The sequence below is a fragment of the Lontra canadensis genome, unplaced genomic scaffold (assembly GCF_010015895.1).
Source record: "Lontra canadensis isolate GAN:19392208 unplaced genomic scaffold, GSC_riverotter_1.0 scaffold38, whole genome shotgun sequence".
Lineage (NCBI taxonomy): Eukaryota > Metazoa > Chordata > Mammalia > Carnivora > Mustelidae > Lontra > Lontra canadensis.
Genome location: NW_022631032.1, coordinates 6278488 through 6305581, shown reverse-complemented (window position 1 = coordinate 6305581; position 27094 = coordinate 6278488). Strand labels below are relative to the sequence as shown.

Sequence of the window (27094 nt, the reverse complement as noted above, 5' to 3'; positions counted from 1 at the left end):
TAGTGGCTAGAGAGAGGTTTGCTTAGCTCTTGGCCGCGAACATCCGAACATCTGACTGTTGATGTTGTTCCAGCAGAGTTAAGTGTTTTCACTGCTCCTCAGGATGCCAAGTTTCTGTGCCCTGGAGAAGCAGCAGCCAGAGGCTGGGCCAGTTCCGGGCCCAGTTCTCCCTGGCAGCTCATCCTCGACACTCATTGGCACTGGGGGCTGATGGATGTTTTGGACGTGTGTCTCTCCTGAAGCCTGCATCCGCTAAGCGCCCTGGCACTTGCTACTTCTTGCCCTTTGGAGGGCTTGGCACACCCTTCCTGAGCTGGTTGTTGGGAGCCTGGCCTGTGTCTAGCATTTCTCCGTTGTCAGGAGTAGGGGGAAATTGAGGCAAAGGAGAAGCAGAGCTGCTCCTGAGGCCTGGGGTGCAGGGCTCTGGATAAGCCTGGCTTACCTCCTGCGATGCTTATGCGGCTGCCAGTGCAAAAACACGCTCCGTCCCTTCTCTGGGTCCGTCCTGTCACAGGAGCTCATCATCTTACAGGGGCTCCACAGGAACTTGTGGGACATATTCCCATCTGCTCCTTTGCCATGAGGGAGGCACTGCAGGTTGTCAGAGAGTGTCTGGTTTTCTGGTGGGGAAACTGAGGCAGAAGGAGACTAGCTGACTCGTCTGAGTCACTGGCTGGTGGATGATACAGCTGGCTCTCTGTGCTTCCCCCACCTCATTTCCTCTGCTGGAGCCTAGGAAGAAATGTGTGAATCCTGCGATGGTGGGAGGGCTCTGAGATCAGGAGATGATTAGGGTAGCTGTGGGGCAGCATGCAGGGCCTGGACCACTCTTAATTTCTCTTCTGCCCCTCACCAAGCCTCTGGCTCACTCATTGGCTTTGGGGTTCCAGTGCTTCCTGGGTGCCTCTCTGCCTTGGACTGCCGGGCAGTAGGACCCACGTGAAGATTTTACCTTCCTGCCCCCTTGCCTGGGCTGCCTGAGCTGTGACGAGCACAGTGGGCTGTGGAGCAGTGCAGTAACTGGATTTTCTCCACTCCCCTCCTGTCAAGCAGCATCTCCCTTACCCCGGCTGAAAGATGGGGTTCAGAGAGGGGTGCTTCATATAGCTTGAGTTGAGCTCCCCCGCTGCCCCAGCGAGCCCCGTCTGAGCCCCAGTGCGTGGTGGGGCGATGGCTTTTCCCCCCTCTGCTGCACCCCCTCCTCCGGTTGGGCTTGTGGGGGTTCCCAGGAGTGCCTCCTTCGGGTGGCTTCATGCAGTTCTCTAGAAAGATCCTTTTTGTTCACTTCTGTGAAAGGCTCAGCATGCTTTGTATTCACAAACAGCTACCATTATGCCTGCTAGAAAAGGGAATCTGTGGAAGCAAATAATTCAGACATCTTTTCTGCTCGGCTTTGGAATGTATCTTATGGTTTGGGGTGCGGGGGACAGCGGACCTGCTCTCGCTCATGATGTCTGCACAGTAGGCCCTTCAAGTGGGCTCCCAGGTATGATGGGGAAAGGCAAGGCGCTGGCCACAGACCCTCGCAAGCTGGCCATGTTGGAATCCTGGCTCTGTCCCCAAGCACCTGCCCTCCCACCGTAGGTTCTAGGGCTTTGCCCAGATGCCTGCACCAGTGACAAACTTACTTTCTCGTGCTCACTCCACCCTGCCCCCAAGGCATAGTGCCTGTTTTTGCAGGTGACCCTCCAGGTACTGCCAGGGCTGGCCCTTCTGTCATTGCTGGGGAAATGGGCTGTGAATTGTGACCTGGGTCCACTTGACATTGGTCCATCAGAGACTGGTGTCACATATAAACCTCCTTTGACCACCAGGCTGCCCTGAGCCCCTGTCGAGGTGAGGATATGATGCACAAGTAAAGGAAGAGTCTGGTCCTTGCTCTTGTGAGCTCCCGCATGGGCTTCAGGACAGAGGAGTGTGGAATGGGCAAACTTGTTCCTAGTGTTAGTTATAGAATTGTAATCATTTGGTTACAGGATTTTCACAGTTTGTCCCAGAAAAGTAATGAGTCAGAGATTCTACTGAGAGTTGAGCATCTGGCTGAGAGAGTCTTAGAAGAATGGGGTGTGAGGTGTGGTGGAAAGGAGGGGTGAGTTGGGGGCTCTCTGTCTGGGAGGAGGGCTCCGGAGGCTGGCGGAAGCAGGGATTTCTGAGAATTCTCACCGAACTATTGATCCCAAGGTCAGTGTTACAACTGGTGCTCTAGACCTCCTCCCTGGGACAGGTCTCCATCCTTCCTTGCTCCTGAAGGAAGATGGCTGGCATGCTCGGGCACAAATGTTTAATTTTTCTTTGTTTTTTTACAGAGGCTGCAGCTGAAAGTCATCTCAGGTTATTAACCACTGTGGCCCAGGCAGTGAAAGGACAAGGCACCATCTGCTGGGTAGACTGTGGGTATGTCCGGGGGACATGGGGCACGGGGGCTGAAGGGCAGGGCCTCCTTGGGGATTTTACCCCTTCTTTGGGTGGGGTAGGGAATGGTTCCTGACGAAGGCGCTGGGAGAGAGGATGTGATGGAGAGACTGGGGTAGGAAAGCCTTTCTCACCTTACCGCAGGGTCACCTATTTTCTGGAGAAGGGGCAGTTCTGGCTTCCCACCTTTTCTTTCCAGCCCCACCACTTTTCTTCCCTTTTTCCATAGTGCCACGTATCACATGACTTTTTTCTTCCCAGTGGATGGGAGAGGGGGCCTTGATTTCCTGAGAGCAAGGTTATTTTCAGGGTCACCCGGCAGGCTTGCCTAGAAGGGGTCTGTGGCAAGAACCATGGGCTTTACCCCCAGCCCAGGTCATTCATAGAGCTCTCCGCTGCCCACAGCATGAAAGTGGTGGAATCAGCTGGTCTGAGGGATGGCTGCCTTGCCTTCTGAGGTAGCTTCATTAGATCAGGCCTGGACAGGTGGCTTTGTCCTTCCAGCGCTCTCTTCTGACCCATGTCTCCCTGCCCACCCCTACCTGTCCCTGTGCCAGCACTGCCCGCTCCTCCTCCTCCTTTTCCTCCTTCCTGACCTCCCTCTACCCAGAGACCTTCTTGTCAGTGTTAAGGTGGCAGGATCAGACACCAGCCCACAGGCAGGAGTCTATAGGAAGTGGGGCCACTTCTTAGGGTGGGGTTGGGGTTTCTTGATGGAATTCCTCTGATTCTTCCGAGTGTGGGAGTTTGAGTCTAGGGTGTGCTCAGCTTCCCTTTCCTTTCAATCATCAGGAATAATTTCCACATCTGTCTGTGCTTTGTGTATGTGTATGTGTGTGTGCACATACACACCCCCCCTCATTATATAATTAGCTCCCAAATTGGTATAGATTGGCCTAAGTACAGAAAAGGCACATAGAGAGTGAATGAACGTAGGAAAAACTGTAACCGGGAGCAGGTTTATCCTTTGTATGTTTGGAGCGCCTACTGTATGCAAGGCTCTGTGTTGGCCTTGGTGGATGCCAGCGGACATCCGCTTCTGACTGAGGACGGGAGCTGTTTCCAGAGCCCCTGTGTCTAGCCACATGTCACCTGGACTTCGGGTCCCTCAGGGGTATGGGCTTGGGAAGAGGAGGGGAAAGGAGGATATTGCACTGTTGTTAGTATGAGGAAGAGGCGGGGCTCTGCTGGGAAAAGAGGCAGTTCTTTTCCAGGATGACCTACAAAGGCCATCCTAACCTTTCCTCTAGCTGTTCTTGCCTGGGCCACAGCCCAGCTACGAGCCCATGGGTTAACTGGGCTTTGCAGACTTCGCTCCAGTCTAGTCTTCTCCCATTCCAGTTGGAACTCGAAACGGCTGTTTTGGGCATGAACTTCTGGGACATACCGATTTATAAGCTGACGGCCTCAAGTTTGTCTTCCGCATGTTTGGTGAAAATTGAAGGGGGACTTTATCTGACAAAGCACTGGATGAGACCAGGAGGAGAAGTCTTAGCTGAGTGCTGTTTGCCTTAGGGGTGTCTGCATGTGTGCGCGCTCCTGTCGCTAGCCTCACCCCTCCTGATTTACTCAAACATTGATTTAGTGGAAGAGACTGCTCACCAGACATTTGGTGAGATCTTGGCCACTGGTTAATTCTAGTTCATAGTTGCTGCAAGGGTGTTCTTGTGTCCTAGGTGTGTCTGAGTCTTCTGCATTCACCCAGGAGTGCACTGTGTGACTGGCAAAGCGACAGAGCCTCTTTGATGGGACAGGGCACTGTGGAGTCTCCATATCTGGAGATGACACCGGCCTGCCAACCAGGAGAGCCTATCCCAGAGAGTTCATAGGCTTGCAGGTGACAGAAATGGGAAGGAGAGCTTTGATGTAGTTGTTGCCTTCTCCTGGAACATTCCTAAGCATTTCCTTTATGTCTTAAGGTACACAGATGGATAATAGTGTCCTCAGCGTGTGAGGCGGAAGCAGACACCGAACCCGGTGATTACAATTCTTGTGAGAAGTGCAATCAGCAGAGGCTCTGGGTGTGAGGGAGTATCCCTTTATTCTGCCTGGAAAGGTTGAGAAAAGCTTCACGGTGAAAGCAGAGTTACAGTTTGGGGCAAAGACCTTTGAGTACCTGGTCTTTAAAAGTGCCCCGGCTTTCCCTGCAGGCAGCTCCCTGTGGTGTGGGCCCCGAACATGGCCTGGGGCCCTCTGCTGCTGGGCTGGAGGCAGCAGTCCTGCTCTGCTTGCTGCAGGGGCAGGACTAAAGGGGGCCAGGTTAGAGCATCAGAATCCAGGGCTTGCTTGGAGACACGACATCTGGAGTCAATAAGAGTACCAATGGGAGAAATAACCCTGTGACTTCTGATGTGCTAAGATGAAAATCTAGGGGGGCACCTTCGAGCTTAGAGGGGTGACCTTAAGACAGAAGGACACACTGTGCCACATAGTTGCCACTCAGTTCATCCCTCCAAGAGGAAGTATGAACTGAAATGTTAGATGGCTCTTAAAATAGCTGAGATAAGTAGATGGGTTATGGAGCTCTAATGGGTTGTGTTGGAAGCAGGAGGAGGAGGATCTGGGTCCAGATCTGAAGTCAGAGGCAGGGTGCAGTGAGATCTTCCCAGAGCAGCCCAAGAGACAGAACCCGGGGCTCTAGTCCATGCAGACCACTGAGGGTGGTGGTTCTCAGGGACAGCCGTGACACAGGGAGTTCCCCCAAGGGCGTGAGCTGGTTCTGCCCTCCTGCTCGGCTGCTCCAGGTCATAGACTTCTGAACATGCCCTATAAACCATTATGGGAACCCACCACGTTGACCCGAGGGCCCGGTGATGACAGCTCTCATTGTGTCCTAAATGTGTTCAGTGTGTGTTTTTGAGTCTGAATGAGAGGCTCAGGGATGGGCAGAAGCGCTCACGGGAGGACTTCCTCTTGTTATCTGCAGTGGAGTGTGCAGGGGGAATGGAGCCAGCGTCTGCTCACTTTTTAATCCTAGCAGCTACTAAATAGCAGGTGGTCAGCCCGAGCGTGCCTCCCCTCGCGTGGGCCCTCCTGAGGTTCCCCTTCTCTCCTCCTTTCCAGCTGTGCCTTCTGGCTTGCCAACAGAGGGTTGGAGGCTAGAATGAGGATGCCAGGGCTTGGAAGAGGGTGACAGGAAGGTCTCGAGTGAAGAGCCCACTCTGCTTTTCTCCCTCTGAAGGCAGGTGAGGGAGATAGAGGGCATCCTAGGGCAAGAGAAGGCAATGCTGTGGCGTGAAGTGTCTTTGAATGTGTGCGGAATAACGGCAGAGGCCTGGGTTGAAGGGTCACCTCTGCTACTTATGAGCCGTATGACCTTGGACAAGTCTGTTTCCTCATCTGTAAATGCAACAATAGTATATATTCTGCTGCCTTTCCAGGTCTGTGGTGAGGAGTCTGTAAATGCAAGTTCTTTCTAGAACGTAATTTAAGTGTGAGATCCCATTTTTCCTGTTACTTTTCATCTGGGCAGGATTGTTTTGAGCATTCCCGGAAGAAGCTGAGGGGGAGAAACCGTGCATGCCTTCTTCAGCGGCTTTCTTGGGGGAGGGTCCTTTGGGTGTTGAGAGGATGCCCCTGAAGAAAGTTCTGAGCATGAGAGTCAGCCCCAGTGCACAGGCTGTTTTGCTCTGATCTTTAAACAGTTTAGGGTACAGTGGGACGTGTAGGACTGTAGGTTATGGGACCTGGCCTTGAGTCTAGATGGACAGCTAATAGCTGTGGGACCTTTGGCAAGTCGTTGCCCCTCTCTGGGCTTCAGCGTAATCTAGTGTGAACCGTGGAGTTCGGCTTTCCGGTTTGCTCTCATCCCTGAATAGCACGGCTCGGAAAATCCTGGAAGCTGCCAGGTTTGGTGTGTGTGTGTGTATGCACGTGAGTATGTGGCAGTCTTCGGAGGGGGGCGTCTTCCTCTGTGTCTCCCCCCATTCTGGGTGTCTGCTCCCATGTTTCTTCTGTCCTTCCCTCAGAGCTGCTGGCCTCTCTCTTGCTTTGTTCCCTCTTCCTTACTAGTTTCTACCGCCTCTTCCCCATCTCTGGGTCCCTGCCTCCCCCAGGTTTTTGGTCTTTCTTCTCCTCTCTTTTCTCTCTGGGTGTTTCTTTCCCCCCTTTTCTTGATTTTCAGGCTCTTCCCTCCCTACCCTTGCACATGTGGCTGCAGGCACACGTGCCCCTCTGTGTCGGTTTTCTCCCAGGTCCCAGGCCCTGTAAGCTTGTCGCTGTGAGGTGTCTGTGGGGTGTCTGGCTTCTGTCCAGGGATTTGTCAGCTCTCCCTTCCCCTCAGTCCACCTCCTGGCTCAGAGCTCAGCAGCCACGCTCGGGTTGGCTGGCTACGGTTGTCCGGCTGTGAAGTGGGTTGTGTGTGAGGGCGTTGGTATTCCCCTCGTGCCCCGCAGCCTGGCATCGCGCTAGGCCTTGGCGCAGAGAGCTGCTGTCGGGGCAGCTGAGCTGGAGCCAGGAGGTGGGAGCTGAGCCTGGTATGCTAATTCCTCAGGCTGATTCTCACTGGGCCGAGACTGCATATCTATCTGGAGCTCACTTCTCGGCTCTTCCTGAGGGTGTAAGGTCATTACCTAGCCACAGTTTCCGTCTTCCCTGCTCTCTTTCTCCCATCTGCTCTGCTTCCCCCGGAGTGGTGCTGGCTTCCCAGATCCAAGCCGTGGGGCCTTCCAGGGCAGGTATCACATATTTTGAAGTCTTCTGTTTTCTTCTAAAAATTCTTTGCATTTAGCATTTGCTTCTTCATATGTAAGCATGTTTAACACTACTTACCAGGGGATAAAGGGGACTCTCAGGAGAAGTGCTGTGTTTATGTTGTGGCTTCAGATGCCTTCCAACACATCGCCCCATGCTAGTGGAGAGGGGGGCCATGCTCCTTGCTGAGGAGCACAGCCTGAGAATCTCTGGGCTGGTGGGGGTGGTGGCGAGGGGAAGGAGAGGGCTGTGTATATCTTCTTACACCCTGTGCCACCCGGAGGTAGGTACCATACAGAACAGCCAACCCAGGATGATCCCTGTTTTTGCAAGTCCCTCATCAGAAGGTGCTATGTGACCACCAAGGCTGTTCCAGGTTTAAGATCCAGCCCTTCCAGGCTGTTCTGTCTCCTTCCTCAAGCCCTCCAGCAGCGTTCTTTCAGGTTGTCCTACGTGGCACCTAGTGGTCACTCTGACAGCGTTTTCTTGCTCACTCGCTCTTAGTCCTCTCCCATTTTCTTCGTGTCTTGGGAGTGAGACCCTTCCTACATTTCCTGTAGGAAGTCCCAGGTCCATCTGTTCAGAATCCCACCATGTTGGACCCGGCAGATGGGAGAAAGAGATTTATTGCTGCTTTGAGGGGGCGATAGAACCTGGAAAGTCTGGGTTAGCCAGCGGGCACGCCATGGCTGGGACAGCGTGCTCCACATCCTGCCCATGTGCCTCTAAGGATGCCGACTTGTTCAGCCAGGACACGGTTAGGGGATGCAGGGAGAAGCCCGAGGTTCTGCTCTCTCTGAGTCTTCACCTTCTGTCCTGGAGTCTGGCTCCTGATTCACCTGTCAGGATATAGGCAGCCCGCTTTATGTGTTAGTAGTATTGGATCCTGCAGAGGAATTAAGAGCTCCACTTGCCTTGTGTGGGCAGCTGCAACATTTTCCATCTCGGGATACCACAGGACCCACCAGAAGTCACAGGCTGGCTGATGGCTGGGCAGGATCTAGAAGCTGTCAGTCCCTCCCGCCAGTAGCTAGACCTTCCTCCAGGGAGGGCGTGGTTCCATAGGCTGTGATTTGGGAAAGGCATGCCTCCCCTCTCTGAGCCTCCAGCACCTTGTTTCTTCTCTTCCTTCCTGCTGTCTCCCCCAACCTTTCATTCCTGGGTCTGATTCCCTGGAGCAAGAGTGGCCAGCCTCTTGGACAGCCGTGCCCCACAGGAAGATCTAGTAAACACGGCAGCATGCCCCATGGAGGCCACACCAGGTTCCTAGCCCGCCAGCTCACAACACCTACAAATATACGTGTGTGTGTCTTTGTCTCTCCGGCCTGGCAGCCTCTGGAATCTTTCCCTCACATTCTGTGGAGAGGAGGGCCAAGGGGGGTGGGGGACAGGACACAGCGGGTCTGGGTGAGTAAACAGCAGAGGGAGGCAGGGCTCCAGCCTCCCTGGCAGACAGACCTGCTGACAGTCTGTTCTTGCAGGACTGTGGGGAATGGCAGGTGAGGGCCTTTGCATAGCAGTCGGCTCTCTGATCCATGCTGGTTTTCCCCTCCCTCCTTATCCCAACAAAGCCTCTCATTTCCCTGATTGCTGCCTTTGTCTTCCTGCGTTTTTTCCCCCAGAGCCTCACTCACTGGCGGGGGGAGGGAAGCAGAAAGGGAGCTAGCCAATAAATCAATTAGTTGTGCTTAATCTATCAGCTCAGATCCTTTTAAGGTCCTGAGCTTGGGTAATTTCTCTGCCTTTCTCGAACTCCTGAAGACTTTTATTGTGTGTACTGAATGATTAGGATGTGCATGTGTGTGCACACACATACACACGTACTCTGAGAAACAGGAGGACGGGGCACCAGTCGGAGGAAGTACTATGAGGAATTGTCACCTGCCATGATTCCTGGCGCTCAGGAGACAGAGCCCAGAGAGCCAGAAGTGTAGAGCCTTACCCCAGGAGTGACAAGACACCCTCGTTCGCTCCCTCGATCACTCAGGCTACAGAGAGTGCCCGCTATGGGCCAGCTGCAGAGTTGTCTGTGAGCCAAACAAAGCCCTCGCCTTCCCGGAGCAGACATTCCAACGGGGGTGACAGTGGACATGGTCAGATGTGGAGCCACACTGCCATGGACAGAAGACCACAGGGAAGGGCATGCAGGCCCGAGGAAGGTGCTCGGCTGAGGCTCTGGGGTCTGGGCCGGAGGTGCTTGGACAGGCCAGGAGGCCACCTCCCCACAGTCCACTCTGAGCACGTATGCATTCATAGTTGTGTACGTGCGTGTGTGAGTGTAGGGAGCAGGGAAGAGGAGGAGATCCTTGGGGAGTGTCATAACCCAGAGGGAAGCGCATTGCACCGAGTCTGCAACAAGGAATCCTGTGGCAGAGGCAGCTGTGACTTGCTTCACTGGGGTGGGGGCTGCAGCTTGGGGGTCCCTGCTGAGGAACAGGCGGGGGACCCTCTGTACCCTCCTGGCTCCGCTCAGCCCAGCAGGTTGCATTGGAGCATCAGCCCCTGAGCCTGTCCTGAGCTCACCAAGGACCTATAGCTGTGGCAGCCAGACTTTTCTTTGGAGCAGGTTCTGGCAGATCAAGGTGGGGATTGGGGTTGGAATGACTCTGAGCCCTGTCCCACCTAAACTCTGCTTTGTGAAAGTCACAGGAAGAGAGTGCCAGCCGGGCTCCTGGAGGAGAGCCAGCGTGGGGTGGCACGTCGCCCCTCCATTGGCTGCCTTGTGCAGTCTGAGCGACCCCCTCGGGTGTGGCAGTGGAAGCAAGCTGGTTGGGTGCCCCTGCTGGGTGCTGGGATGGGGCTGAGGGAGGCCTGAGCCTCAAGATCCCTTTCTGACCTGGCCGCGGTTTCTTGTTGTGGTTGGGCAAACAGCAGGTGGTCGCCCAGGAGAACAGTAGAGTGCAGCAGAACAAAGCTGGACCAGGCAAGGGCCAAGTGAACGGTCATAAACACCCTGAGTGGAGTCCTCTCTTGTGGGGAGTGAGCTCAGGCAGGGAAAGGGCACCTTATATGCAGTCGTCTGGAAAAAGACCTCCCCACCCCTTCAGCCTGGCTTCACTACAGAGCCTCTGCGGCCAGCGCAGGCCCAGACTGTAATGGCTCCTGTCAGTGGAGGTGTGTATGGCATCCCCACAGGGCTTGTGGGTATGGCTTTCTATCTCCTGGATTCTGGGGGCTGCCCTTCCCCGAGGGGCCTTCTGCTGCATCCTCTCGGCCTATCTGCATCTCCTCCCTGCCCCTGCTGATCCCTTCTCTGGGGATTCCCTGTCTCTGAGTGCCCTTGCCTCCTTGGGGGAGCAATCACTGTCATGTGAATTAGCCTTTCATTTTGGAATTCATCATGCATTTCGTTTGAGTCCCCGCTATTTGCCAGGCCTGGGGCTGGAAGCCACAGCGGCTGCAGGGGTGGCTGCCCCAGGTAAGACTAGATAGGGAGGGAGAAGCCTTGGCCTGAGTTAGGCTAGGGGCAGGAGAGTGGTCCCTTCTCTCATCCCCACACATCTCTCCAGTCAGACAGGCTTCTTGAATTGCACAGTGCTTATTCACACTGAAAATGAGGTGCCACCATGTCACTTGTCCATTGATGGGAGTTGCTTTTAGAGCTGAGCTGAATGGTTTAATCTGCCTGTCCTGAGGCCAGCACACAGCTGTGTGGAGCCAGTGGCTGTAGAAGGTGGTGGGATGTATGCACAGGTGGGAGATGAGGGGACTTCCCTCAAGTGGCTGTCACTCCCAGCAGAACAGAGTGGTTCATGCAGTGTAGCCAAGGGGAACCAGTGGGGACCTGTGGCTGACATACCCTCGCTGAGCCGATGCTGATCTGGGGAGATGGCCCTGCGGGGATGGGGCAGCTGGCTGCCTCTGGCTGGGCAGACTTGGCTGAGTATGGTGAGGTTATGGGGAAAGCCTTGAGTCAGATGAGGCCGCTGAGCAGCTGGTGGAGGCCACAGGAGACACCAGACCTTGGAGAGGTTGGGGAGAGGAGGAAGAGCCCAAACAGGACAGGGGCCTACATCAGAATCACCTTGCAGGCTCTTTAAAACACACTTGCTCAAGTCCCCACAGAGTTTTGATTCAGTAGGTTTGGGATGGGGCTAAGAATTTGCATTTCTAACAGATTCCTGGGCAGTGCTGATGCTGCTGGTCCAGGGACCCCATTTTGAAATCCATTGATCTTCCAGGAAGGAAGCCAGGTCAGGTGAGATCAGGCATGAGCACTCTGTAAGCCATCAATGGCATGGGACTGATGCCATCGATGTTTTGTAGGAGAATTGCTAGAGTGTAGATACTGCAGATGCTGCACTTGGCAGAAGCTCGCTCCTCTCTCCCGGTGGCTTTGGTCAAACCTGGTCCAATTTCATATCTTCGTCAGCATTGTAGAACGTCTTCCTCTTACCCCGGTCAGATGGTGTCTAGCAGGTGGCATATGGCACACGTTTGTGCTTTAAAAACAAAAAACTGGCGTGGCCCTGAGGCAGAGAGTCTGAAGTAATGATCTGGGGAGGGCTGGGCTAATCCGTCTTTTTTTTTAAACTTCCCCAGATGATTCTGATGAGCAACCGAGATGGGGCCCACATATGTATACCGTAGTTTGTTTTCTTCTTAGAATGGGCTGCCCACCCTCTGTGCTACCGGGCCCTGGCTTTGTCCAGAGCTGTCCGGGCTGCCCCTCACATGTAGGGAGACACTCTCCACACCTGCTTGTCTCTTTCCTGATTGAGCCTATCTCCTGTTGGCTACCCTCCTTTTCCAGTCCTCGGAATATGTGTCTGCCATCAGGGCCTTACCTGCTGTTAAGAATTCCAAGGTACCAGGCTTTTCTTAGACCAACAGCAAATTTTACTCTGTCAACACCTTTGTGAGGATCTCCAGTAACAAATGGTTCCCGACATTTGTGTCTTTCAGTGATGCCGAGAGTAGAAAATTGTGCAAGAAGATGAAAGTTGACCTGAGCCCAAAGGACAAAAAGGTTGAATTATTCCATTACCAGTAAGTACCTGTGGGCATTTCCAATTTCCAAGTAAGTGCTGAAAGCTTTCATTGGTATTCTCAGGGAATGGTGGTTTTTAGTTAGGTTAATTTTATTTCAGAATGATATTTTTTCCCTGTGTTTACATTTCGTTCGTTCTTTCTTCTTTCTTTCTCTCTTTCTTTCTTTCTTTCTTTCTTAAATCTTGAACCATGTTCAATAGCTGAATGTTACTGAGATGCTGCAGGAAACCAAAGGTATGTATCTTCACAACCATTCTTAAAGTTAACACCTTTTTCTCCTCATTTGACAGGGATGGTGCATTTCATACTGAATATAACCGAGCTGTGACATTTAAGGTAAATTTACTTCCCTCATTCTCAGCAGAGATAGCGTCTGAACAGATGCCAAAGGCCTGGCAGGTTCTCTCTGAGAGAAGGAAGGGCAGATTGCACAGATAGCTCTTCCAAATGACCTGAGGGATTCTTATCTCTAGAGCACATGTCAGCAGAATATCTGGAGAAGTTTGTAACTGTTAACACAACGGGGACTGGCCTCGTAGATAAGTGTGCGAATCTATCAGCAGTCATCCTAGGAGGCAAGCCACCATCTGCCTCTTCCCTCCAGAGGCCTGGGTCTCCTTTTGCTGTGGTGTGAACCCCCCCTTCATCTCCGCGGCAATGTCCATGCTGGCTCTTCAGAGGCTGGGGGGTGGCGGGGGACTCCCTGTGCCCGGGTGCGCACAGGGGGTGGGACATAGGCAGGTAGGCCCCTGTCAGCGGCTGTAGCTTGGTTCAGATGACATCCCCATGTCACCGAGTTGCTCCCTGCTTCAGAGCCAATTGGGAAGTCAATGGAGAAAAGCATCAATGAAAATAAGTGTGGAGGGGCTGTGACCCGCAGGTGCTGTCACCCCAAGGCCCCAAGACCTTCTGTTGCCCTTGGATTCTCCTCCTCCAGCATACCCATCCTCTCCATCACGCCTGTCTCCTTCTGTGTCTGGTCCAGGCGGAATCCCCCCTGCCCCAGAAATACCTGAGGCCATGTATTTCCTCTCTTCCCAACGTAGGCGGAACTTACTTTTTCAGACTCTCCTGCTTATCTCACTGGCTTGAACTCCATGCTCCTCTCTCTCTGTCTCTCTCCATCTCCTTCCATTCTTTCTTGTCCGTCCGTCTGTCTGTGCAGCCGCCAGGACCCCTCTCCTCTGCCGTTCATCCTCAGCTCCCCAGTCACTTCCTGTTTACCTACCAACTTTCATTCTTTTTTAAGTCTACAGATTTTACCTTCTACAGACTCAGCCTGATTACTCATCTTAACACCCACTTAGACACTTAGATAAAGTTCTCCCAACTAGGGTTGCTTAAGCCTCTTATTCAGTGTTGTTAAGATGTCAGCTAAAGCCCTGGGAGAGAACACGTGCTCTCCGGGAACGAGGTGGGGAAGTGCCGTGCAGGGATGAAAGGGGGTGCTGGGGGCTCTTCGTTTTCATATCGGAGGCTGTGTCCAATTTATGTTTCATGGCTCCTTTGGAGCTGGCTGTCCTGGGGTCATGGAGCAGGAGATAGTAGCTGCTCAGAGCTGTGGAAGCAGGGAAGGAGCAGGGAGCCTGAGCACTTGGAGCTGGCCTAGGTAGGGGAGGCTGAGGGCCTGGTCTTTGTCTACCCCTTTACCAAGACAAGGTGTATGGCGTCTGCTCACTCTCCATCCTTCCTGTGACTTCCATCTGGAGAAGAAGGCTAAGCGTTGGACAGGATCAGGGTCTTCAGTGGAGAGAAAGCATCCTTAGTCCCAGGGTCCCTAAAGCCCCCAGGGCCATCAGAGCCTGGGGTAGAGCCCCTGGAGCTCTCCAGAGCTAAGAGGAAGTGGCATAGTGTTTCCCATGACTGCCTGATGGCTTCTGCTCTTCATCTAGCAGGAGTGACCAAGACCAAAGCCCTCCTTGGTCACAGGTTGGTGTTCCTCTCAGGGAGCTTCCTGGGCCTCGATGTGCAGAGAGCTAGAGGAGTCCCAGCCCGGCCGGGTGCCTGTGCAGGCCCCTGCTCTGGCTGCTGTCACTGTCCTGCTGGATGGTTTGGCAGGAACCTGGCTGCCGGCACTGTGCGGTGGCCCCTGCAGAAGCCAGAGGCCAGACAAGGGAGGGGAAAGAGGGGACCTTCCTGTGTAAGTGGACTTCTGCTGGTTAGCAGTCTGTCCAGCAAAATCCTTACTGTGTGTAAGCAGTGAGGCCCGGAGGTGCCTGGAAGCCAAAACTCAGATGAGCCTCTGATGACCTCCCAAGGCTGTGTAGCTGTGTGTTTTCTCAGACACCAAGATGTCCTGAGAACCGGGTGTGAGTCATGGGGCCATTTCCCCGGGATTCAGGGCACAGAGAACAAGAGGGCTGGGGGAGGGAGGCATTCGAGGTGCAGACCTCCACTTCAGATGTTGTTGGGCGGATGGACTTAGAACCTGTGGATGGGGTTAGTCATCTTCAGTTAAACAACAGTAATCTCCACCTGAAAAGCAAGTATGAGGATTTCAGTTACTCCATCCTCAGAGGTGACCCCTTCCCTTTGGTGTCCCCATGTCTTCTCTCCCTGATGCTGAGGCGGGGCTAGGGCTGGCATAGGGGGGATGGGAGCCAGGCTCACCCTCCAACTCAGCTCATCCCGCTGTGTGGACAGGAGCCCTCTGGGAGCAGGAGTTCCTAACCTATTTTGGGTTCCTCATCCCACTGAGAATCTACTGGAAGGCATAGATCTTCTCCCTAGAAACAGTATGTTTGCATAAAGTAAATGTAAAATGTGGGCATGCGAGTAAATGGAAATGCTAAGTAAAGTAGTGTATAAAGTAGGGCTCTCGTGGGAGTCTGAGGTCTCACAGGCTCCCGAAGGCTGCCACATGCCCTGCGTTGGGAACTGCTTCCCTAGTTGTTTCTGAAACAGGTGGGCGCCTAGAAGCATCTCTCTCACATGGCCTGGGCTGCAGGTGCCTCTGCAGCTGTGGGTGAGCGTGGGTTTCAGGAGGCCCCGCCATTTCCATTTTGGCTTATCTTGTCGAGGCGAAGCTTTGGCAAGCAGCGGCGAAGCTTTGGCAAGGACAGGCCTGCCTTTGCCATGGTGCAAATGGCCCCTCTTCTCATGCCAGGAGTTGTTTCACAGCTCCATTTAGACAAACAAGGAGCATTACCTGAATGAAATTCTGCGAAATCTTAGCTGTCTCCCAGTGTTCCTTGGTAGCTCTTTCCAAATAGGAGTTTCCAGAACTAGTCGGCCTCCCTGAGGTCCTGTGTCTGTGACCAGTGCCTGGGCCAAATGAACCGCCTTGCTAAGAGGGCGTTTCCTTTTCTCGCCCCAGCCCACCTCCTTCGCACCACACTTGTGGACATGCCCAACTTGTCATCTGCTTGTTGGAACTTGATCAAAGTGGAAAAAAGTCTCAAAATCTTGCATCAAACTGGGGACACTGCGGGCTCTGTGTGTTGACACAGAGACCAGTAGCTCCCCTCTGGGGATGGAGGCATGGAGGTTGGCTGGATTCTGGTACTCATTCCTGGCTCTCACAGACTTTGAGCACCGTTTCCCAGAGTGGCTGTCTGAGGGAAGGGAATGCCACTCCTGTCCCGGACCAGTGAAGTATGGCAGGGCTGGAGGGCAGTGGGGGGACGTGGCCCCATTTCCTGTCCCATGTGTGTCTTCCACAGAGGGGGGTGAGATTTGAGGCAGTTGTCCACATGACAAAGGCTAAGTAAGCCCTTTAACCTGCAGGTCTTTGTCAGATCTTCATCCTGGGCATCTAGAAGGGGGCAGCAGTCTTCAGGGAGAGAAGTGCACCAACCAGGCAGGCCTGGGGTTGAGCACCCTGCCTGAGCCCCACAGAGGATGCAGGATTTAACCTGCTCCCTAGCCAGTTTAGATCACACAGTGTTGGGCAGGTGACAGGTAGGTGTGCTTACCTGCTGATACAACTGACAGTTTTGGTGCCTGAATGTGGAGCACTTGGACAGGACTGGAGGCCTTTAGTCAAATTGATCAGAGAGCTTCCTGGAGGAGATGAAACCTAGCCAAAGCATGAGTGTGTCTCTGATTTCAGTAAACTAGTGAATTGTCTCAAATCTCATTTCTGTGCATGAAGAAGCACAAAGGTGTGGATCAGCTGACCAGAGTCAGGTGTCACATGGCTGAAAAATTTTGGTGGAGGAGGTGGGGCTGCGTTTTTAGGACCATCAGCAGGGATGTCCGCGGGCAATGGGATTGTACCCCTGCCCCCCGTGCGGTTGGCCACATGCCACACGTAGACTCTTTCCATAGGTGCATGGGTCTGTGGGTAGGGAAATGGGGCAGGTTCCTGATTTCCCCACCTCCCTCTTTACCTGGCTAAAATGAGTTTTTCCTTCTCTGTTCCTTTTCTCAGTCTATAGTGGCCTTTCTGAAGGATCCAAAAGGGCCCCCACTGTGGGAGGAAGATCCTGGAGCCAAAGATGTTGTCCACATTGACAGTGAAAAGGTAATTTATTCCCCATCAGTTCTGGAAGCCTCTCCCAACCAGGCGCTCCCTAGGAGTGATGCCCAAGGAAATGAGAAAGGGGAGTCTTTGAGGACGAGTTGTGTTTTCCTCCGAGGGAACTGGGCTGCCAGGCCCCTAATATTTGTTCTCCTTCCCAGCTCCATGATGGAACCCACAGGAGATCACAGGCTTGCTGCCTGAGAGCTTCTTCCCTTCTTCACCACCTTATTTAATGTATTTTAATGGGTTTAGATTTTCCTCATAGGAATATCCATTTAAACATCCTTTCCTTATGTAACTCAGTTGTTGCTGGGTTTGGCTTTGTGCGTGTGTGTTTTTAAAAGCATTTTTTTTTTTTCTTTTCTTTTCTTTAAGAATAATCTCAGAGGTTTGGGTTGGATTTCTAGAGACTTGGGTCAGGTCTCTACAATTCTAAGTAATATAAATTTGAACAAATTATTTATGCTTTTAAGCTTTCAATTCTGGATTTGGCTAGAATGGGGTGTTGGGGTGGAATGGTGGTTGAATTATAATCTTCAGACAACTGTGACCCTCCTTCTTTCTAAACCTGCCCTACCTGTCCTGAATGTGCATCTTTACCCATGGGTACCTTCACATAGGATGAGCAAGAGCTTCTTTGTTATATTAACAGGGACTATAACAGTGAGGCAGGCAGTGCTGTGTTGTAGATGGAAGGAGAATGTCCTTTTTTTTTTTTTTTAAATATGAAATACTGTTGACACACAGTGGTGTATTAGTTTCAAATATATTAACAATGATTTGACAGTTCTGTATATTACTTAGTGCTCACCATGAAAAGTGTGGTTGCCATCTGTCACAATACAAAGTTATTAGTGTTATTGACTATATTCTCTATGCTGTACTTTTCTTCCCTGTCACTTATTTTTCTATAACTGAAAGTTATACCTCTTAACCCCCTTCACCTGGTTCACCCATCCCCCCACTCCCTTCCCCTCTGACGACCACCAATTTGTTGTCTGAATTTATCAGTCTGTTTCTGGTTGGTTGGTTGGTTTTGCTTGTTTGTTTTGTTTTTTTAGATATATAAGTGAAGTCATATGGTATTTGTCTTTCTCTGACTGGCTTATTGCACTTAGCATTATACTCTCTAGATCCATCCATGTTGTTGCAAATGGTAAGATCTCTTTATGACTTTATGGTGGAGTAATATTCCATTGTGTACACACACCACATCTTCTTTATCCATTCATCTGTTGACGGACACTTGGGTTGCTTTCATATCTTGGCTACTGTAAATAATGTAGTACACATAGGGGTGCATGTATCTTACCAAATTAGTGTTTTCATATTCTTTGGGTAAATACCCAGTAGTGGAATTACTAGAACATATGGAATTTCTATTTTAATTTTTGGATGAACCTCCCTACTCTTTCCATAGTGGCTGCACCAGTTTGTATTCCCCTAATATTCGTATTTCTCCTAAAATGTTTATGTCCTGAAACTCCAAAGATCATTCTTCTGTAACTAGAAATATTAAGCAGAAAAATTTTTTTCATACCTGTAGGCAGTACTCTTGTTACACTTTGTGCTGTTTGCTCTCTTTTAGAAGTCTAAGGTACAGCTGCCTTTCTCCTGATTGAGTCCCCACGTAAAATAACGAAAAGTTCCAAATTCAGGTTTGAATTGCCGATCCGTTTGTGTGAGCTTAGAATTCCACACTGTTGAAGGCAGTTAAGGATCTTTGAATGTAATGTAATATTTATTTCTGCCCAGTGTATGAAACCGCATTGTTACAGGCCCAGAAAAACCTTTTTGTCTCAGATCCTTACGAGGTTTTATCTCCAGGGATTTTGGAAGATCATTTTCAAAGCGTTTGCATTTTCTACCCATTGTCAGGGTGAAAGATCTTAGTAATTCTTCCTTACAGTGAGTAGAATTACATATTTCTAGTTACTTAAACAAGAGTGAACATTTTCAGAATTTATTATAAAATGTTTTGAATTCCTACAAAATGTTTTTTATCTAACTGAAAAATTATGAGTAATACATATGCATTGTTGAAAATTTGGAAAATACAGCTGAAGCTTAAAAGAAAAAAAGTTACCCTTTCCCTTCCCATTGAGAGATACCCACTGCTGGTATTTTCTCTAGCCTTCCGGGCTTTCAACATAATGCATGCATAAATATTTTTACTCACAAAAGTGTCGTTGCATTTTATATGCTGCTTCGTAACTTGCTCCCCCCCCCACTTAATGTAACATGCATATCTTATTGTGACGTTAAATATTCCTCTTCATCGTTTTTAATGATGCACTAGTATTCCATTGTGCGGGATGAACTCATCTATTTACCTAATGCCTTGTTGTTGCCAGAAAGCTGCATTTTGTAATCTCCTTTTATTTTCTTTATTATTCAAAAGAGAAAAACCTCTAATTTTCTTCTATGGAAACTGGTTAGAGAAGCAAATCATTTTAATCAAAATATGCTCTGTCATTGCACTTCTCTGCAGTCCCTCAAAGATTTGCTTTTTCTGGAACATCATTGACTCTCGTTGGAAGAAAGGTCTCCAACCCTGCTTTACACCAAGTCTCTCCATTAGCACTGTTGTGACCGTTTGTCTTTGTACATTTATTGTATTTATTTAAGAAAACAGTTATATGTTGCCTAATAACATGCCAGGTGCTATTCTTAGGGTTTTACAAATACAGACGATCTGTTTAGCTTGTAACCTCCTGGGGCTCTGGGGCTCGTTTCCTCTGTATGCTTCTGTGCCCACAGTGGACTCCTGGGCGCTTGGACAGCAGCAGGGCTGGGGAAAGAGATTAGCGGGTGTGGGTTAACCCTGCGTTACCCTAACAAGCAGCTAGATCCCCATCTGGCCAAGCTGGGCTGTGAGAAAACAACCACAACCACCCCCAAGACCAAACCACTCCATAAATCCCATGAAGGGGCAGCCTCACTCAGCCACGTGGGATGAGATTAGCTCCTTGCAGTCTTTGAATGGTTCAGGCAGAGCTAAAAGTGAAGCTGTTGGCCTGATGCGGACTACTTCCTCCCACTAAGTGGCCTTGGGAAAGCTGTGTGCTCCCCATGGGGCCTCTGTTTCCCCATCTGTCACATGTGGGGATGGTACAGATTGTCGCAGTCCTCCAGCTCCTGACTGGCTGTAACTCTGACTACATGTCCCTCAGCTCAGGTCAGCCCGTGGGGCTTCTGAAGTGCCCGTCCACCCTCTCCGGACTAGGTGCTCCCTGACCCAGCGGATGCTGACTCCGCATTGTGTTCTTTCATGCCTGACGTGCCTGACCTGCCATGTTCTCTGTTTGTGCCTCAGGACTTCAGACGGCTCCTGAAAAAGGAAGACAAGCCACTTCTCATGATGTTTTATGCTCCCTGTGAGTGATCTTTCTCCTCCCCTTCAGACTTGTGGAGGGACAGCTGGGGGGTGGGAGGCAGGGGACTGGGAACTTGCCTCAGCTTCCTGAAAGTGCAAAGTGTGTCCCTCACCCTGCTCTGTCTCTCTGCTTCTTTGCCTTTTCACCTGGCTCCTCCCTTCCTGCTGTTCGAATCAGTTTGTCTCTCACTAGAATGTGTCCTTCTGCCCTCCTCGCCCTGAGCTCCACCCAGTGACAGCACAGGTCTCCTCTCCAGATCCTCCCACCGGCTCCCCTTCTCACCCCCCCTGCACCTAGGGGGCCTGAAGCCCTTTCCTCCCAGCTTCCTGCCTGGCAGAGCCATGTGCTCCTGGAGCCCTGCCTCTGTCTTGGTGTCCTCTCCGAGGTGCTGCTGCTGCTGCTCACCCTGCTGAGGCTGGCTGGCCTCCCGGGGCAGCTGTTTACCCAGCAGAGCTGCTGGGGCTGCCTGCGAGGCGTGGGGGGAGTGGGACCATGGAGGAAAGGGCCCCAAATTCCGGTTCAGTCTCTAGATGAGACAGGAGGCCACAGGATTAGCAGGAAGACTCTTGAGATGACAACCAGAAGACCTAGGTTCTAATCCCAGCTGTGCCACCAGCGAGCCGGGTGACCTTGGTCAAGCCCTTCACTTCTCTGCCCCTCAGTTGCTATTTCTATAAGAAAGAGGGTTGGGTCAGAGCAGTGGCTTTCGGAATCTGTGACTGTATTTCATAGTATTCATGTAAAAATATTTTTCGGGACACCTGTGTGGCTCAGTCAGTGAAGTGTCTGCCTTCAGCTCTGGTCATGATCCCGGGGTCCTGGGATCGAGTCCCACATCGGGCTCCCTGCTCAGGAGGGAGCCTTGCTTCCGCCTCTGACTGCCGCTCCCCCTGCTTACGCCGCTCTCTTTCTGACAAATAAATGAATAAAAGTTTTAAAAAACCATAAAGAAATATTTTTCATTGTAGCCTAGCACTGTAAGTATACACAAATTATATATATATATATATATATACACACACACACACAAATACATAATATTTATGCACAAATGATATATATACATAAATTACAGAATTTGTGTATACTTATAGTACATAAGCTCAAACAAGTTTTACAAAACCATACTTAAACCCTTACTACTTGCCATCCACTCTGCCAGATGCAGTACACACTATTTTCTTTTTCTGTTTTGTTTCATTTAGAAGTTATTGGTTTTTCCTACTATTTCATAACCCTCTAATAAAGTGTCCACAAACTATGGCCCATGGACTGTCCACCTTTTTGGTAAGTTAACTTTTGTTGGAACATAGACATGTTCATTTGTTTATGCCTTGTCTATGGCTGCTTTCAGGCCAAGCAGAGTTGAGTCCTTGACAGTATGTTCTGCAAAGCCTCAAATACTGCGCCTGGGCCACCCCTGTGATCTGATGGGTCCCAACCCACTAACTGAAAATCCTCAGATTATAGCCTATGGGAGGCCCCTAGTGACTCTGTGTTCAACATATGCCCTTCAGGAAACCAACAGCCCGAAGGCTGGGGCCATGCGTGGTGGGAGGGCAGTGTGCCGTAGCCTGTCTGTGGCTTGGATGAGGCTCAGAGGCTATGGCATTAGAGTTCTGTTTAGTTTTTTGGTTGGTTTGTTTGTTTTTTCCACTTTGGAACTACTGGGTTTATTTCAATAGTATGCATAAGACACAGTGTAGGTGCTCAAATCAATTATATATCACCCCGCCTAGACTGGATTTCTGCCTAGAAGACGTATGGCATATGGCACATTTTCTTTTTCCTTTTCTTTTTAATTATGTAAGTTTCAGGCGTACCAGTTATAATTTGACTTCTACATATACAGCAAAGTGATCACCCCAAAAGGCTAGCTACCATCCATCACCCCACAGTGGACTCCCTTCACCCACGCCCAAGCCTCTTTCCCCTCTGGTAACCACTGAACTGTTCCCTGTACCTAGGAGTTTGCTTTTTTTGCTTTTTTTTTTTTTTAAAGATTTTTATTTATTTGCAGAGAGAGAGCACAAGTAGGCAGAGTGGCAGGCAGAGGGATGGGGAGAAGCAGGCTCTCTGCTGAGCAGGGCCTGATGCAGGGCTCGATCCCAGGACCCTGAGATCATGACGTGAGCCGAAGGCAGCCGCTTAACCAACTGAGCCACCCAAGTGCCGCTATTTTTGTTTTTTTTTTTTAGATTCCACATGGAAGTAAAGTTATGTTTTTTCTTCTTTCTCCCTCCGACTTATTTGATTTAGCATAATGCCCTCAAGGTCTATCCATGTTGTTGCAGGGGGCAAGAGTTCATTCTTTATTGCTGAGTAGTATTCTGTTGTACATATATCCCAGATTTCTTTATCCATTCATCCATTGATGCTTATGTAAGTTGTTTCCATATCTTGGCTATTGTAAATAATGCTGAACTAAACGTGGAGGTCCATATAGCTTTTCAAATTAATGTTTCTGTATTCTTCAGGTAAATACCCAGTAGTGAAACAGCTGGGTCATATGGTAGTTCTAGTCTTCATTTTTGGAGGGATCTTCATACAGTTTTTCATAGTGGCTGCACCAGTTTACATTCTGAACAACATTGTACAAGGCTTCCTTTTTCTCCACATCTTTGCCAACACTTGTTATTCCTTATCTTTTTTTTTTTAAGATTTTATTTATTTATTTGACGGACAGATCTCAAGTAGGCAGAGAGGCAGGCAGAGAAAGAGGGGGAAGCAGGCTCCCTGCTGAGCAGAGAGCCCGATGTGGGGCTCAATCCCAGGACCCTGGGATCATGACCTGAGCTGAAGGCAGAGGCTTTAACCCACTGAACCACCCAGGCGCCCCATATTTCTTATCTTTTTGATAAAAGCCATTCTGACAGGTGTGAGGTGATACATCATTATGGTTTTGATTTGCATTTCCCTGATGATTAGTGATGTTGAGCATCTTTTCTTACTCTCTGCTGGCCATCTCTAGATCTTCTTCAGAGAAATGTCTGTGCAGATCCTCTGCCCGTTTTTTAATCGGGTTATTTGGGGGGTTTTTGTTGTTGTTGTTGTTGTTGCTGAGTTTTATGAGTTCTTTATATATTTTAGATATTAACCCCTGATCAGATATATGATTTGCAAATATCTTCTTCTATTCTGTAGGTTGCCTTTTCATTTTGATGATAGTTTCCTTCAGTATACAGAAGCTTTTTAGTTTGAAGTAGTCCCATTTGTCTATTTTTGCTTTTATTTTCCTTACCTTTGGAGTCTGTGCCACAAACACGTAGCTAAGATTCATGTCAGGGAGTTTACTGCCTACATTTTCTGCTGAGAATTTTATGGTTTCAGGTCTTGTGTTCAAGTCTCTAATCCACTTGGAGTTAATTTTTGTGTATGGAGTAAGATAGTGGTCTAGTAGTTTCATTCTTTTGCATGTGGCTTTCCAGTTTTCTCAACACCATTTATTAAAGGGCCTGTTGTTTCTCTTTTATATGATCTTGACTCCTTCATTATCAATTAATTATCTATGTATGTGTGCGTTTATCTCTGAACTCTCAATTCTTTTCCTTTGATCTGTGTATCTGTTTTTATCCCAGTACCATATTGTTTTGATTATTATGGCTTTGCAGTATAGTTTGAAACCAGGGAGCATGATACTGCCAGCTTTGTTGTTCTTTTGTATGTTTTGACTATTTGGGATCTTTTGCAGCTCATAAATATTTGAGAATTATTTGTTCTAGTTCTGTGAAATATGCCATTGGAATTCTGATAGGGTTGGCATTGAATCTATAGTTTGCTTTGGGTAGTATAGACATTTTAACAATATTAATTCTTCTAATCTATGAGTGTGGAATAGCTATTCATTTATTTGTGTCATCTTCAATTTCTTTTGTCAATATCTTATAGTCTTCAGTATATGTACAGGTCTTTTACCTCCTTGGTTAAGTTTATTCTTAGATATATTATTCTTTTTGATGCAATTTTAAATGTAATTGTTTTCTTTATTTCTCTTTCTGATAGTCTGTTATTAGTGTATGGAAATGCCACAGATTTCTGTAGATTGATTTTGTATCCTGTGACTTTACTGAATTTACTTATTACTTCTAACAGTTTTTGGGTGGAGTTTTTAGGGTTTTCTATATATATAGTATCATATCATCGGCAAATAGTGACAGTTTTACTTCTTCCTTTCTGATTTGGATGCCTTTCATTTCTTTTTCTTGCTGAATTGCTGTGGCTAGGATTTCCAGTAATGTGTTGAATAAAAGTGGCAAGAGTGGGCATACTTGTCTTGTTCTTGATCTTAGAGGAATAGCTTTTAGCTTTTTCCTGTTGAGTATGATGTTAGCTGTGGGTTTGTCGTATATGGCCTTTATTATGTTGAGGTATGTTTTCTTTATACCCACTTTGTTGAAGGTTTTTATCATAAACAGAAGTTGAATTTTACTGAGTGCTTTTTCTTTATCTGTTGGGATGATCTTGTGATTTTTATCCTTCATTTTGTTGACATGGTGTATCATGTTGATTGATTTGCAGGTATTGAACTATCCTTGCATCCCTGGAGTAAATCTCACTTGATTGTGTTGTGTGATCTTTTTAATGTTGAATTTGGTTTGCTAATATTTTGTTGAGGATTTTTACATCTGTGTTCATCAAGGATATCAGCCTATAATTTTCCCTTTTTGTGGTGTCCTTCTCTGGTTGGTATGAGAATAATTTTGGCTTCATAAAATGTGTTTGATATTCCCCTCCTCTTCAATTTTTTGGAAGAGTTTGAGAAGAATAGGTATTAAATCTTTAAATGTTTGGAAAATTCATTAGTGAAGCCATCTGGTCCTGGACTTTTGTTTGTTGACAGGTTTTTGATTACTGATTCAGTCTCATTGCTAGTAATTGGTCTGTTCAGTTTGGTTTTCTGTTTCTTACTGATTTAGTCTTACAAGATTTTATGTTTCTTTTTTTTTTTTAAGATTTTATTTATTTATTTGACAGAGAGAGAGATCACAAGTAGGCAGAGTAGCTGGCGGGGGGTGGGGTGGGAAGCAGGCTCCCTGCTGAGCAGAGAGCCCGATGCGGGGCTCCATCCCAGGACCCTGGGATCATGACCTGAGCCGAAGGCACAGGCTTAACCCACTGAGCCACCCAGGTGCCCCAAAGATTGTATGTTTCTAAGAATTTATGTATTTCTTCTAGATTGTCCAGTTTGTTGGTGACCAATCATCCATACTAGTCTCTTATGATCCTTTGTATTTCTGTGATGGGAGTTGTAACTTCTCATTTCAGGTCTGTTTACTCTTGAAAGCCAGTCTTAAATCCCCGTTCTTGAGAAGTTCTTTGAGCAGAGACTCCTCCCATTTCCACCTGAGTGATCATGCCTCCCTGGATGGCTGTCCTTCTAGGAGGATCTGGTGGTTCTGCCTGACTTGGACCTATGGTTTATTCACCATGACAATAGCCTCTCCGATACCCCTGTTGATTGCCAGGTGTCCCTCTAACCCAGCCTCTTCTCAGACCCCTTGCTTGCCTATAGAAGGGAGGTCCTGGTGTCCCACTTGTTGTTAGAGCTGGCTCTGCTCAGAATGATCTGCACTTTAACCCTGGGTCATTCTCTTCATTAATGTTCACTGGTTGGCTTCCCCCCTTTTTGTTTCTCCTTGGAGGGACGTTATTAATGGCCCAGCTGCGAGTTGCCCCAGGAATTGTCCTGCCTACCCAGCCATTGAGGACAGGGCCTCTTATGGTTCATCTCAGAACTCAAGGCACTGGTTAAATGAGACTAAAACTGAGTGCATATCGGTACATAGTATGTGTCACAAGGCAGGATCATGGTTCAGTTGTGTGGGTTTCAGGATAATGACACTAGTTGACCACTTAAAAGAGTAGCTCCCTAGCAGTTTGTATTAGAATATGCGAGCCATCTCTCCCTAGCCCTTCCCCAGGCTGTCTGGCAGTGGGCCCATCCTTCTCACCACAGCAGGCAGAGAGGCAAGCATAGTTATTGTCTTTATAGAATGGAAAGCTGGGATAGGAGAAGTTAGACCCCTTGTTGGGGTCACAGAGCAATTAGTAGTTGGGGAAGGAGGGAGAAAACTTGGAGCTGTTAAGTTTGGTTCTTGGAGGATTCAGATTGGATGGCCTCCTGGGTCCCAGGTAACCCCAGGACTCTTTTTTGTGGTTGTTTTGATCGGAACAAACTTGTGCTTTTATTATACTAGTCCACTCAAGCCTTCATGGCTTCATAATTCAGCTTATTGCTGGAAACACCAGGTCCCTAAATGGGAAGTCTTTTAGGACTCTGATCCTTTGATCGTGTTTGGGGTGAATGAACCCAAAGGCATTGGGAGGCTTTACTTGTGACAAAGAATCAAGGTCCTCAGGACCTACTGCCTATTCAGTGAATGTTTGTCGACTGAATTAGCAAATAAAAGAGTGACTACTATAACTCTGGGGATTTGAGAGTGACAGTTAGTCTTATTTCTTCCCCTGCCTCTCACTTGAATCCATTGAGAGATAAATTCAGATAGGGATCACAGTCCCATCTCTATTTTTGGTGAGGTTAAATTGGAAACTGGCTGGCCTGGAGCTTCCTATTACTCTTCCTATCACCTCTTCACCTCACTAACTTCTTCTTCCATAACTGCCGAGCTCCACGCATGGGGAGTTGGGAGGGTGTGGAGTTGGGAGGGCATGGCGGCGGGTAAGGTCGCTGCCGCTGCAGAGGGTCATAGCTGGACAAGAGATGCCACCCCTGTGGGGACAGTTCATAAATTAGGCTCCTGACAGATGAACATGGCCCAGGGGGTGTCTGACTCTCACCCCCTCATCCGGTCACCAGGTAAAGGGTGGGTGAAAGCAAATGCCCCCCACCCCCATTCGTTTTCCCTCCCGAGAGTGACAGCCTCTGTCTGCTGTGGAGGAGTGTCCCCCACCCTCCGAAATTACTCTGCTCTCCCACCCCCCACAGATGCAGCGGGGACATACATTCAGGTCTTGTGTTCACAGTGCTGCCGTGCTGGGTGTCAGGCACTGTCCTTAAGCCTGCGGGACAGGTGCTGTCCCCACTCCACAGATGGCAAAGCTAAGGCTCAGACCACGTGGCCGGCCTTTCAGAGGCAGCAAATGGCCAAGGGGAGGCACAGGCCTGGGTCTCCTACTCTCCTCAGAGCCGACCTTC

At 49.4% G+C, this 27094-nt stretch overlaps 1 protein-coding gene across 1 annotated transcript in view; it reads left to right on the top strand.

The window, feature by feature from the left end:
* Positions 1 to 27094, top strand: part of PDIA5 (protein disulfide isomerase family A member 5) — a 90135-nt gene that overhangs the window by 20967 nt on the left and 42074 nt on the right. Inside the window, exons 3-7 of the mRNA XM_032869511.1 lie at positions 2307 to 2394; positions 12010 to 12093; positions 12387 to 12432; positions 16469 to 16561; positions 19878 to 19938. Of these exons, the coding sequence (XP_032725402.1) occupies positions 2307 to 2394; positions 12010 to 12093; positions 12387 to 12432; positions 16469 to 16561; positions 19878 to 19938 (372 nt within the window). The remainder of the gene's footprint in view (positions 1 to 2306; positions 2395 to 12009; positions 12094 to 12386; positions 12433 to 16468; positions 16562 to 19877; positions 19939 to 27094) is intronic.